The 13,560-nt window shown below is 34.0% G+C and overlaps 1 protein-coding gene and 2 pseudogenes across 2 annotated transcripts; 2 read left to right on the forward strand and 1 right to left on the reverse strand.

Annotated features, from left to right (window-relative positions):
- Window positions 1–462: 462 nt before the first annotated feature.
- LOC104787247 (uncharacterized protein At4g06598) lies at window positions 463–3,940 on the forward strand. The gene is made up of 5 exons (XM_010512785.2): window positions 463–886; window positions 1,469–2,201; window positions 2,492–2,567; window positions 2,675–2,801; window positions 3,309–3,940. Exons 2-5 carry the CDS (start codon window positions 1,489–1,491, stop codon window positions 3,509–3,511), a joined length of 1,119 nt encoding a protein of 372 aa, XP_010511087.2. The 5' UTR covers window positions 463–886; window positions 1,469–1,488; the 3' UTR covers window positions 3,512–3,940.
- Window positions 3,941–9,619: 5,679 nt separating this feature from the next.
- On the forward strand, window positions 9,620–11,447 carry LOC104787246 (transcription factor TCP8 pseudogene; annotated as a pseudogene). The gene has a single exon (XR_015557446.1). The product of XR_015557446.1 is annotated as a transcription factor TCP8 pseudogene (transcript).
- A 617-nt stretch (window positions 11,448–12,064) lies between these two features.
- LOC104789403 (putative F-box protein At1g58090 pseudogene) lies at window positions 12,065–13,308 on the reverse strand (annotated as a pseudogene).
- Between the last annotated feature and the right edge of the window lie 252 nt (window positions 13,309–13,560).

A 13,560-nucleotide genomic window follows, 5' to 3' on the forward strand; every position in this document is an offset into this window, starting at 1 on the left:
TAATAAGTAGAACCGTATAAGCATAGAGTCATAGAGAAATGCATATTTGAATTGAAATACGAAAATAGAAATGTATATATGTTTTCTGCTGTGTTTAAATCTCGACTTCAAAATAGTCAATTAGACGTAGAGAACATTAGCATTTTCAATGCTAAATAAAAACATCCATAAGAAATAGATTAAACAAAAATGTAAAATAGTGACGTTTTTTTTTTAATTCAAATGGTTAACGGTTTTTTATTAGAGTTTAATTTTCACTAAATCACGTTATCTCAAATAAGAGAGATTAAACTATGAATCGAACATTGTTAATTCAAAAGATGTAAAATAAAAGAAATCAAAACAAAAATTGAATTTTTATTTACACTACCTTGACTAATAATAATATCAAACTTTAATTCTCATCTGAAAAACAAATTATGCCATTGTTTGAAAAGACAATTCAGCTGCTCTATGAAGCAAGTCAATTCCATGATTAACCGGACAATTTTTCCTTAATCTAAAAGGAAAAAGAAAAGACTTTTCATTTTTAATTCCAAAATTCAAAAGAGTCTAATTTTAAAAACATTGGGGGTCTATTGTAAAATATGATAAAGTATTTGGGACTATTTTTTAAATACTAAAAGTAAGAAAAAACAAAAGGTCTTCAGACAAAAGAGAAAGCTTTTATTTTACTTTTGAGGACTAGATTCTCCAAAAATTTCTCTCTATCACCCTTCTTTGGAGTCCATAGAGATTCTTCTTCTTCTTCTTCTTCTTCTTCTTCTTCCTCAACTCAACGATAAGAGTTTCCAAAAGGGAAGAAGATCTCCGGTGGACTGAGGCAAAGCCGGAGTCATCATTTTCCAACTGCTCTTTTCTCCGATTTGGATCTGTCTTTCGACTGGTTAGTTTTCTTCTTCTTGTTTTAGTTGGAACTTGTAACAAAGAAGACGAATCTGTTATCTGATTGTCATAGTTTCTAAAAAAAGAAACTTTTTGATTTTACTTAAAAACTTTTTATGGATTTTTTATAATTAAGTATTTGACTGCTTCACTGTTTGGTTGCTGGGAAATGAGGGATGATGAGAAAAGAATAGTGATGAGCTTCGATGAGTAAGAAGTTTGATTAGTTGAGATTAGATAGTATTAGTCTGTGTATATGTTAATCTAGCTTACTGAGAAAGCAAACTATATGTGTGGGATGAGCTGGTCATGGTCTGGTCTGGTCTGTATGAGCTGGTTCTGTGTTTGAACATGATGTTGCATTGATCTGTGTTTGATGTTATTATCAAAAACGTTTCCCTTAATGTATGAGCCTTCTGCCTTCTTAGGCCAAGCATTAAAAGACCTGCTTTGTGGGTTTTGATGCATTGATTTAAATAATCAGATCTATCTGTTCCATTGATCTTTGGTTGTTTGCATTTCAAAGTAGGCTGACTTTTATGTTGTTTTAATAGTTGATAATGTTGTGCTGTTATATTGGCAGGCAAGAGTGGTAGGTTGGTAATGGCAAGCTCCAAAGGATCACAGAGTGTTAGAAACTTGATGTACCCAGGAAAGCATGCTTTGCTCCCTCCAAAAATCCCGTTTCCTAGTGTATCAGCATCATATACTGAGTACATTCCTAGTGGTTTGATTGGTTCAAGGAACAGTCAGAAGCTTGGTGATGAGAAAACACACCACCAGAGGACATCTTCTGAGAGCCATTTGGTAGAAGAGCTTCCCTTTTGGCTTGATGATCTTCTCAATGAGCCGGAAAGCCCTGCTCGCAAATGTGGTCATCGACGTTCATCAAGTGACTCTTACGCGTATCTAGACGTGGCTAATGCTACAAACATAAGTTTGACACTCCAAAATGATTTCAGTTATAGGAATACGGTTTCTTCCAGGGGGATGCAAGATCTTGATAGGAGTAAAAATGCTCAGGATGCTGCTAACTACTCTGATGCTAACTTTCTGAAGCAGAAGAGTCGACAGCGGGATTCTTTGGTGGCTTCCGGGGCTCGTCCTTCTTGGCTACCTTTCCCTCGAGAGAGCGGTGGCGGGAAGAATATGGGATCATCATATATGTCTCAAGAAGCAACAGTACTATCAGAAAGAAAGAATTACGCGGAACCTCTTTCTCATGACCCGAACCTGAAAATGTACTCTTCTGAGGAAAACAACTCCAATCCTTCGCCTGTGACTTATGAAGCTGACAACACAAAACGAGCCAAACAGTATGTGATCTCTCTGCGCATTCTTGATTGATTTTCGTATATATAGCAATTTAGATTGAGCGATGTTCATTACCATTTCCCCCCTAGTGAATGACCCAATCGGCTTTTTGATTCATTGTGATATGATATTTGGTCTCATTGACTTGAGAGAACTTACATCTTTGAATAATATTATCATATGTCAGGTAGTAAGAGATGAGCAATACTGATAACATGTTATGGAATGATTAGTGATTTTGGTTTTTTTTTTTTTTTAGTATTATAACATGATGAGTTGCTGCTTCGTGTAGGCAATTTGCACAACGATCACGAGTCCGTAAGCTCCAGTATATATCTGAGCTAGAAAGGAATGTACAAACATTGCAGGTAAGGCCAACAAAAAATATAAATTTGCATTTAAAGAGTGTTGGTGAAAGATGTATTAGATAACAATTTTGGGAGCACTTAAGTATGGTTTTCTTTGGTTTCTGTAGGCAGAAGGCTCCAAAGTTGCAGCTGAGCTTGATTTTCTCAACCAGCGGAATCTTATTCTGAGTATGGAAAATAAAGCTCTTAAGCAGCGACTCGAGAGTATAGCTCAGGAGAAGCTTATCAAACAATGTGAGTTCTTGCACCCATCTGAAAAAAAAGATTCTTTTAGGTTCTTTAGATTCGAAGTTCAAGCTCTAGGCTAGAGTATGAGTTTGTAAGTATTAGTGATTGAACAGTACCTACCTGATCAACCAATTTTACAATACGTGTTATTAGTCATACCAAGCAACCATCTCACTCATTGTATGTTCTGACATGGAAAAGAGAATCCTATTTTGTATCAAAGAAGTATGCTAGACTCATAATTTAAGTTATTTAGATTCAAACTCTAGTCAGATGTTATGAATTTTTTCAGTTTTAGCTAGACTGAATAATACTTTTCTAAATTTTGTTTTCTAAATTTATTATTCATATTCTTGTGTTAAAGAAACTAACCAACAAATTTTGCTGTATTTCAAAGCAACCATAACACACTTTTTATTTATGACTTGGAAAAGAGAATTCAATTTGTAGCAAAGTAGTAGTACAGATTCATACTTGAGATTGTATAGCTCATGAGTTCCCTCTATTATCCAGTGGAACAGGAAGTGTTGGAAAAGGAGATTGGAAGACTTCGAGCGCTGTATCAGCAACAACAACAAACTCAGAAACCATCAGCCAGTCGCGGACGTGCTACTGGCAAAGATCTCGAGTCTCAGTTCTCCAGTCTTTCCCTGAACACCAAGGATTCCAACTGTAGGCGTGACTCTGTATCTGTGATGGGTCAATTCCACTTTTAGTCTACCCAATGGTTCATTAGATCATCAAGGACTTGGTATTCAAACAATATCATGCCCTAATCTACTGCCTCACCACGTTTTTAACTCCCCGGTCATTGTTTTTTTCTTCTTCTTATGGTTGACAAGTTAACTCACCAGTGCACCTGGAAACCTATATTACTTCCAGCAGATGGCTTGCCTGAGGTGGTTTAGTTCGAAGATCAGACACCTGGACTTCATTTATCTGGTGATTGTTGTAGCGACTTTGTGATATGGGACAAAATAAAACACTCATCTCTGGAGTTGTACTATGAATCTCCACTGTTTGTTTGTATTTTATGTTACTGGTAAAAAATGGTGCATTCCCTTCGAGTGAATGCTTCATGTAAAGTTGATGGATGACATTTCTGTACTTTCCCAAGTGTCAGCATATTTGATTGCTTTTTAACTCTGCTCGGTCCTTATATATGCACATCTCTACAGTTGTTTCATTACTCTTTGTCAAGACATATAGTGCTTACTTTGTTTGTCCAAAGAAAAGAAAAAAGAAAAAAGGAAAAAAATTAATCAATTTGCGTTAAAAAAAAAAGAAAAAAGGAAAAAAAATGTTAATACTTGAAATTGGGTCAAATTTGTAATCCACCTTCTAACTAGGGGTGTCAATCGGGCTGGCCTAGCCCGGTCCGGCCCGAAACCCATAAAGTCCGCATATATTTGAGTCCGGTCCGGTCCGGGCCAAAATATTTCTGAGCCTATATTTCAAAGTCCGAGCCCGATCCTAACAGGGCTTTTCGGGTTTTCCCGGGCTTATGTTAGAGATCAAAAATTTTAACTTATAAACCCTAAAAAGCAGTGTTTAAAGGTGCACTATAAAACAAATCAATCAAAATTTTAATAACTCATCTATATTTACTACAACCAACTTAATTTACAAGAAAAAGTTTAAAACTAAATAAAATTTTAATACTTTAACCAAATAAAACAATATATAATTCATATAAAATATTATAGATAAAGATTTTAAAAGTATCTTATTATATAAAATTGGGTTATGAAAGTTAGCCATTAATAAGATTTTAACATGTGTCAAGTTATCAATCTCAGATTTTGACATGTGTAAAAGCTAATATATAATAGGAGGAATTTGATTAAAACAAAAATAAAATATTTTGTTTTAAAACATATTAATAATGTAAAAAGATAATTATCAAAGTTACAGAATTTATAATAAAAATCAAAATTTTTTTAAATAATTATAAGAAGATTATATATATATATATATATATATATATATATATATATATATATATATATATATATATATATATATATATATATATATATATTTAATAAAATTCGAAATTATAATATTTATTTAATTATTTTTAATTTTAAGTTATTCTAAAACACTACTTTCAACTTTGTTTAATTGGTATTTTTTTTTTAATGGGAAGGTAAATTTTTCTTATTTTTTTAAACCAAAATTTTCCCATACTTTAATATATAAGATTAATATGTTAACCCAAAAAAAAATAATATATGAGAAACAACAATTTAAAGGGTCCTGAGAGAATTTCATGATGGGTGACTGTTGGAATGAGAAACAACAATTTTTAAAGTATTTGAATGATATGATAAGATCTAGGCAGGCTTTCGGTGGAAATCGATATGATCTCAGAAGAAATGGCGAACTGAATTGGTATTGATATATTCTTTGTTGCTTGATCGAAATTACATGTGTATTGCCTTTACAAAATTCGAGTATTTACACCTAAATGAACCCATAACTATCTTGGATCTTCTCCTATGATCTCGCTCATGAACCCGCAATCCTATCCTCAGTTTGACTCAACGTTCCTCCCAATCAGATCCCCTTCCTGGGCCTGCAGCAGGGGCTTCTTCTACGGGCCTCTCGATCGTCGAAACCCAACACCAACAGTGACCTTCCTAGAAGTGATTGTCAGAATTGTGTGAGTGAGGACAAAACACAGGAAAATATCATTTGTTGATTTGTAGGATCGGTAAACAAGTTTTTAATGCCTCCCGGACATAACAAACCGGTCATTAAATATGGGTGGATCCACAAGCCAGGAAAAAATGTAGGGCCCACTTAGGAAGGTGAGCTCATGGACTGAGAGTGGGCAGTGGCTCACTAAGCAAGTTGACGGTTGAGGCGTTACAGAGACAGAGGCTACATCATGGTGTGTCAAATACACTCCCACAAATACATTGGAAAATTTAACATTAGTTACTATCAAAAAAATTTTGTGACATTAGAAAAAAGGTTTTCACTTTCATTGGTTGTTGGAGCAAGCCATTCTGAGATAGCAAAAAGACGTGAACATGTTCTCTCCACATAGGAGGAGAGCAGCCGAGGTTCTTTCTATGGTGTAGAAGGTTGGACACAAGGTTATCTCCCCAAAGAAGGAAGGTGGAGGGGGTTTGACGCAAGGTTATCTCCCCAAGTGAGGAAGGCAGAGCCAAGGTTCTCTCCATGGTGGAGGAGGTTGGACGCAAGGTTCTCTCCATAAGAGATAAGGGCGGAGCCGAGGTTTTCTCCATGATGGTCATACACTATTGTAATGATACATCATTGATTAATATTAGTAATGAAAAGGTTTTCATTCGATATATTTTGAGCTAACAATTTTAGTAATTAAAAAACTATGCAGAAGTGAAAGTAAATAGTTGGCTTAATGTGTTCATACCGATATTTTCTAGGTGGATGAATATATTTAGGTGTAAATTTATATATTGTTAATAGTAACATACATAAAAAATTTGTAAATGAATATAAATCAGTGTATTATAACAAAAATTAAAATTTATAAATAACGTACAATAAATTTTAATATAATTTATAAAAATTTAAACCCGTACATCAGGCGGACCCTTATCTAGTTAAGTAAGGTTATTAAGTAAATATGAAAACTATGATTAGAGTTTAAAAATTTATTTAAAATAAATCACTAATTAAATATTGCAATCAAACAAAAATGTTAACACAAAAGTACAAATATATTTGTTAAAAGATTTTTTGGGCTGGTCCGAGCCCGGTCGGGCTAAGCCCGAAAAACCCTATAACCCAAATGGGCTGAGCCCATAAAATCCGATTTTTTCTGGACATTTATATTTAAGTTTGAGCCCGATGTTTTTCAGGGCCAAATCGGACTAGCCTGCAGGCTTTGGCCCTAATTGACATGCCTAATTTTAACAGAGTAAAAGAGTGTAATACAGAGAGTTTCTGCAAAATTAGATTGGTTAACCGTAAACTATGATTTAACCGGTACAGAGATTATAAATAACGTTCTATTTTCTTGCTTAATTTGTTTGTCAATAAAAATGTTTTTTTGTTTGTTTAAGGGTCAAAATTTTGATCCAATTTCTAACAAATTAACACTAATATGTTAATAAATTTATCATCAAAATAACGTTTGATCGAGTAAAACAAGCCAATTTGAAAGTGCATAATCTTTTTTTTTCCAAGACCATTTACAGTCTTAAAGGTATATAGTTTCTTTCACATTTTTTTTTGTTTTTGGTTCAGAAGTGTCATTTCTAATGTATAAAAAAGTTAAAAAGAATAATAGTATCTAGTGGGATAAGACTTTTGATAAATCTTACAAAACTAAAATATATATATACAAATACAATAATAATAACTAAGAAAAAGTGAAAATGGGAGGAGATACGGAGGTGGACTGGGATGAGCTGTCCCCACCTGCCAAATTACGCACGCTTCACTGTCCAAAAGATGCTTATCTGTTCTTTTCCCAATTCGACAAATCTATTAAACTAATACCAAGAATTCAAGAAACATGTGTGTCGCTCCAAAGTCTTTAACATGGTTAAAATGCAAGTTCTCAATTCTCTCTAATTCTGATACGAGCAGTAGACATAGGATTTAAGCTTTCATTGGTAACCAAAGTAGTAGACATAGACATAGGATTTTACAAAAAAAAAGAAGTATAACCTCTCGTTTCCCTTTTGTGAACACATGTAATAACATCATGAATCACTTATCTAACGTCACATGCACTTTTAAACGTCTCATGTCACTCATCTAACTATTCAGAGATACTATTATAACAATTTCATTTCCCAAATTAAAATATTTTAAAGAATAATATCACATTTGTTTTTCTTATTGTGGTTACTAAGACCATGTTTATAGGAAGATCAGATGGGGTGTTCTTAGCTCTTTTAAAAATAAAAATAATTGAATAGTGAACTTAAGATCAAGCTCATTGATCTTATTCTAGAACTGTTCTTGGGCATGATCTTGTGTGACGTGTCTCTCTTGGATTGGTTGAGAATATATGGAATAAATTTGGACATTAATCTATGTATTAATTAAATAAAATGTTTGTCTTGTTTAATTAATTAAGTAATATGTTTGTTTGTTTTTTTTAAAAAAAATTATTTATAATGATTTTTTTGTTTCATAAAAATATGGCATTATATTTTGAATTTTAGTAAAAATTTTATAAGTTTGCAATTAAAATGTTATTTTATAAATTTTTATAATTGTAATATGTTTAAGAATATTAATAAATATTATATTATTAAATAGTATTAAACATTCTTAAATTTTTTATTAAACATTAATCTATGTATTTATTAAACATTCTTAAATTTCTATAAGAATATTATATTATTAAATATTAAGATCTTAAACATGTTCTCCCAATAACTAACTTTTTAACAAAAGTTCTTAACTACTGATCTTACATTATTTTCACAATATTTATACTCTAAAAACACCCTAAACTGATATCCCTATAAACATACCCTAATGGAAGCCTACATCTTATAAAGATCTTACTAAGTAACAATCCACACTATATACAGAAAAAATCAATTTAAATAGATTATTATGAGTAAAATTATAATTACTAAATTAATATTCGTTTGTGTCAAATGTAATATGTTATTAAAGTATTTTTAATTCAAATTTTCGTTTATTTCGTTTAAAATACATCTCACCCGTTAAAATCTTTGAACATGAAAAAGTTTTAACGTAGTCGAGAAAATATCGATAAAATGTTACTATTTATGACAACATGTCTTTTGTGTGGTTTAAAAACCTAATTTATTGAAACAGGACAAATGATTAGATAAAAGAAATATTAAATTTTTTGAATTTTTAAAAAGTATAATATGCATTTACATAAAATGTTAAGATATGAGTACTATTAAGTTCAACTTTGTATTTTCATTTGCTGATTTTTTTGTTACATTCATTTATTTTTTTAGTGTTTGGGAAAAAAAATTTGTATACTATTTGATGTACATGTTAACAAAATATAGTACACTTAAAAAAAAGAAATTTAACAACATCTTTTATTATTAATTTTTGGTTAAACATATAATGACATGTATCGGAAATAGTATTACCAAATGAGGGTAAACTGCTAAAAAATATCTGGAGCTGTCTAGCGTCTGACACCTCAGCATTTTTCTCAAAATGCTTCCTTATTAATATATAGAGGATTAACTTCATTTACTTTTATCTAATATCAATTTCTTTTTCTGCAATTTATATTTCATGTTTTTATATTTTTTAAATAAATTGTCTAGTTCAATTCTTTATATTGTTATTTCTAAAATTGTATAAGTAAACTTTTTTCTTTGGATTCCATTGTGAAATTATTAATTAATGTTTGTTCAACAAAAAGATCTTCTAAATTTATTAATTTGATCATAAATTACATAGTTGTGAATGATAGTCACTTTTAAAGTAAAAATCAGATGAAAACTAAATTCAACATTTGAGTTAAAAATGAAAAGTTGATAATTTATCATTTTCATATCCTTAAATAAATAAAAAAAAGATGAACAAAATAAAAACTATTATATTATTTTCATCTATTGATTTTCATCTCATTTGTGTGAAGAAATAGTTACAAAAATAAGAAAACAATTTCCAAAAAAAAAAAAGAAAAAACTAAATTATCTTTTTCATCTTATTTTTATGTAAATGGGAAAATAATAAAACTCACCTTGTAGGTGGATTATGGTTGGGAAGAGACAATAACAACAAAATTATGAAAGGTTATCTTAATTTCTATCTTCCCCTAATTAATTAATGGGCTAATCCACCTTTATAATCACAATAAACTAATCAATGTTTTTTTTTCTTAATGACGGCAAAAAAAATTACAAAATTAAATAATAATAATTCGGGTTTGCTGGAAAAGTCATCCACCTGCTTTTTACATCATCAAACCCTTTTCTCATCTCCCTCTCTCTCTCTCTCTTCGATGTTGTTCAGACGAAGAACAAGACAAGAGTCAAACTGAGAAAGACAAGTACATACATATGAAGGCGACAATCGAATCATCCATACTCGTATCATCTTCTTCTTCTTCCACCAAACCCTAATTCCAATTTCATCTTCCCCTTTTTCCAAAAAAAAAAAAATGGATCTCTCCGACATCCGTAACAACAACGATACCGCCGCCGCCGTCACCGGATTAGGTGGAGGAGCAAGACAACTAGTTGACGCATCTCTCACAATCGTCCCCAGATCTACACCCTTAGAAGACTCAACACTCTCAACAACAACAACAACAACAACAACGTCTGCTGTGGCGGCGACTACAACGAAGCGTTCGACTAAAGACCGTCACACAAAAGTCGACGGAAGAGGACGGCGGATTCGTATGCCGGCGCTTTGTGCGGCTAGGGTTTTTCAGTTGACGAGAGAGTTAGGTCATAAATCTGATGGTGAAACTATTGAATGGCTTCTTCAACAAGCTGAGCCGGCGATTGTTGCTGCTACAGGTACTGGTACTATTCCGGCCAACTTTTCTACTCTCAGTGTTTCGCTTCGTAGCAGCGGATCGACTCTTTCGGCGCCGCCGTCTAAATCTGTGCCGCTTTATGGTGCTCTTGGATTGACTCATCACCACCAACATCAGCAACATCAGTTTGATGAACAAGGAGGTGCGTTTGCTGCGGCGGCTCATGCGACGCCGCTATTAGGGTTTCATCATCATCTTCAACAGCACCACCACCACCATCAGAATCAAGCTCCGGTGGAAACGATTCCTGACGGTGAGAATTACTCCAGGAAACGGTATAGATCGGTTGATTTGTCTAAGGAAGATGATGATGATAGGAAACAGAACGAGAGTAAGTCTTTAAAAGAAAGTGAAACTCCGGATCCTGCGGCGGCGCCGATGTGGGCGGTTGCTCCGACGACCAGTAGGTCGAGCGGTGGGAACACTTTTTGGATGCTTCCGGTGCCACCCGGTAATCAGATGGAGAGTAGTAGCAATAACAACAACAACACTGCGGGCCACCGTGCTCCTATGTGGCCATTTGTGAACTCTGCCGGAGCTGGAGCTGCGACTCATTTTATGGCGGGAACATGGTTTAGTTTTCCGATGGATCAGTATAGAGGGAGTCCTCTTCAACTAGGCTCGTTTGTAGCTCAGCCGCAGCCGACTCAGAACTTAGGTCTAAGCATGCCGGACTCGAATCTCGGGATGTTAGCCGCTTTGAACGCGGCTTATTCGAGAGGCGGAAACGAAAACGGGAATGCGGAACAAGCGGTGGAGCATCAAGAGAAGCCGCAACAGAGTGAACATGATGAGGAATGCAGAGAGGAGAACTCCAATAGCTCTGAGTGAGTTGATGTAAAACTAATCTTATGAGATTATTTGAAATTGGTAAGATTAATTTTAAGCGTTTTGTAGCGGGTTGCGTTTGATTGCTCGCTGTGACATTTGTGTGTTGTTGTTTAGTAGTCTTGTCTTTTGTGTGAAGAAATTGTTAGGTTTGGGTCCAAATGGACTCTCGTGGGTAGAGAATGTTTTCATTGTATAGTAGGAAGGAATGATAGGACCCGTGATTTGTTTTTCTATTTCTCTTTTTTCATTGTTGAGTTTCTTATATTTTTGTAGGACTTATTTTGCATTTGAAAAAAAAAAAAAAAAATGATTTGCATAAATTAATCGCAATTCTTGTCTCTGTTTTTCCCTCAATTTGAGAACTTTGTATACATACTAGCAAACAGTCAAAGAGCACAAGGATGTGAAACTCATCCACTAGGGTACTACCTTGAGGACATGAGTTTAAAGCTTCCGGATTTTATACATTCTTTTTCGACCAAGGTCTATGCCACTCTGGCACAAGGATATTACAGTTTTTCTAGTCTATGCCTAAAATATATCGTGTCAGGTGAAAAAGGAGAAGCCAATTTATCTTACATTCGTGACTATCTCGTGCCCCAGAGCTCAACTTTGGAGCCACTGAGTACACAAGTGCAGTAGACATATGGTCCACAGGTTGTGTCATGGCTGAACATCTTTGACCGGTTGGAGCACTACTTTTGCATATATGATTTTTGTTCTCGGTTCGTGCTTTCGTGGACTTGTTTATGCAGCCTCACAAACTAGATTTTAAACTACTTTGTATATATATATATGTCTTGCCAGGCTCACGAACTAGATTTCAAACAAAACCTCTATTAATTAATTAACTGCATTAGCCCCAAACAAATTGTGGTTCTATCTTGAGTTGAACCTTTATCGGAAAAAATTATATATATGTGATATAGTGAAAAGATGATATATAACAAAAGCAAACTAACTACTCATGGTGATCAAATAAATAAAACAAGGAAGAAGCAGATCGAACTTGTAAAAAAATTCTTCTTGGTTGCGTAGCTTTAGCGAAAGTCTCTCAAGAAAATCTTGGGGATCAAACTAGGAACATAGACACAGGATTGAAACTGCTGATGTGTCACTTCTTCTATCTTAATCTTTTTGCACATATCTCCCATCACAATATAGACCCAAGCTTGTTTAGGTTTCTTGCCAAGAAAACACGTAACGAAGGTCTTTCCAAAGACAGTATCATCGACGAAGTAACTTGAAGAGCTATTGTTGCAAACCATGGGGAAATGAGGTATTGAGATAGTCATGAACTTAATCCACACCACGTCCTCTCCATTATCCCCATTGCCAATCTTCTTCTCTGTCACCCAAATCTTAACCTCTCTTCTTCTTGTGCATTGTTGTAACACTGAAAGCCTATCTCCCTTGTAAATCGCAAGGCCACGAGTATGGGAAGAACTATGTTTCCCCTTAAACGGTAGAATACAAAAGGTCTTTGCTACCTCTTTCGAAAAATCGAACATTCGGATGAAATACTGATGACCAGTTTGGATAAGCTGTCCAGTACAAATTTCCTTTTAGGGAGACCCTACAGTGATATTCATCTACTAGTATCTCTTCTTCGAGAAAACGTGGAGTGGTACGATGAGTAACGTTCCACGCATTGGTTGCGAATTCGAAGACTGCAACTTTCCTAGTAATTTTATAAATATTTTGACGAGTATTCATCATCCCAAAACTCTTGAAACTCTTTTCGGGGCTACTACCATCGTAACCCAAGATCTTGCCATGCTGAGTCCCACCCGGGGTAATCCATTTAGTCTGTCTCAACCATGGATTCGAAACCACGTTCACGTTTACGCCTTTATGATCAGAGTTATACAAGAAGAAGTAACCATCGCAGGTCCCCACGAGATCATAACGACGACGATCGCGTAACGCAACAAAGCGTAAATCAGTTACTTTTATAGTTGGGTCGTCGTTGTTGAGATCGACGCTTATCGAATACATATGGGTATGTGTCTTTAACAATATTTCTGGACGACCGAAAGCAAAGTTTCTGTTGGCGAATATCTTATCGTTGAAAAGAGTATCCCATCCTTTGCAAACGGATCTGAAACGAACGAGAGATCGAGGTGGAACTCGAAAGAGTATCTCTTCTTCCAGATCTAATGGAAGCTTTCTCGGCGACATTAGGGTTTTTTTTTTTAATTTTAATGTAAGAATTATTGTCTTTCAGACTTATATATTACTTTAAGGGAATTGTCATAAATACCACTAAAATAGGTTTTTATTCCAAAAATACCACAATTTAGTTTTTTTTCCAAAACTACCACTAAAATGTATTTTTTTCCAAAAATACCACATAATTGAACTAAAGTTCTAATACTAAAAACTAATTCTTAAATTATAAATACTAAACCCTACCCCTAAAAACTAAACCCT

The sequence above is a fragment of the Camelina sativa genome, chromosome 5, assembly GCF_030686135.1.
Source record: "Camelina sativa cultivar CO46 ecotype springtype chromosome 5, ASM3068613v1".
Lineage (NCBI taxonomy): Eukaryota > Viridiplantae > Streptophyta > Magnoliopsida > Brassicales > Brassicaceae > Camelina > Camelina sativa.

What these genes read in the sequence shown, in the direction of transcription:
- LOC104787247 (XM_010512785.2), top strand. Translation starts at nt 1,489, where the DNA reads ATGGCAAGCTCCAAAGGATCACAGAGTGTTAGAAACTTGATGTACCCA. An exon ending in AACACAAAACGAGCCAAACA is followed by an intron (nt 2,202 to 2,491) that starts GTATGTGATCTC and finishes TGCTTCGTGTAG; the next exon opens with GCAATTTGCACAACGATCAC. An exon ending in GGAGAAGCTTATCAAACAAT is followed by an intron (nt 2,802 to 3,308) that starts GTGAGTTCTTGC and finishes TCTATTATCCAG; the next exon opens with TGGAACAGGAAGTGTTGGAA.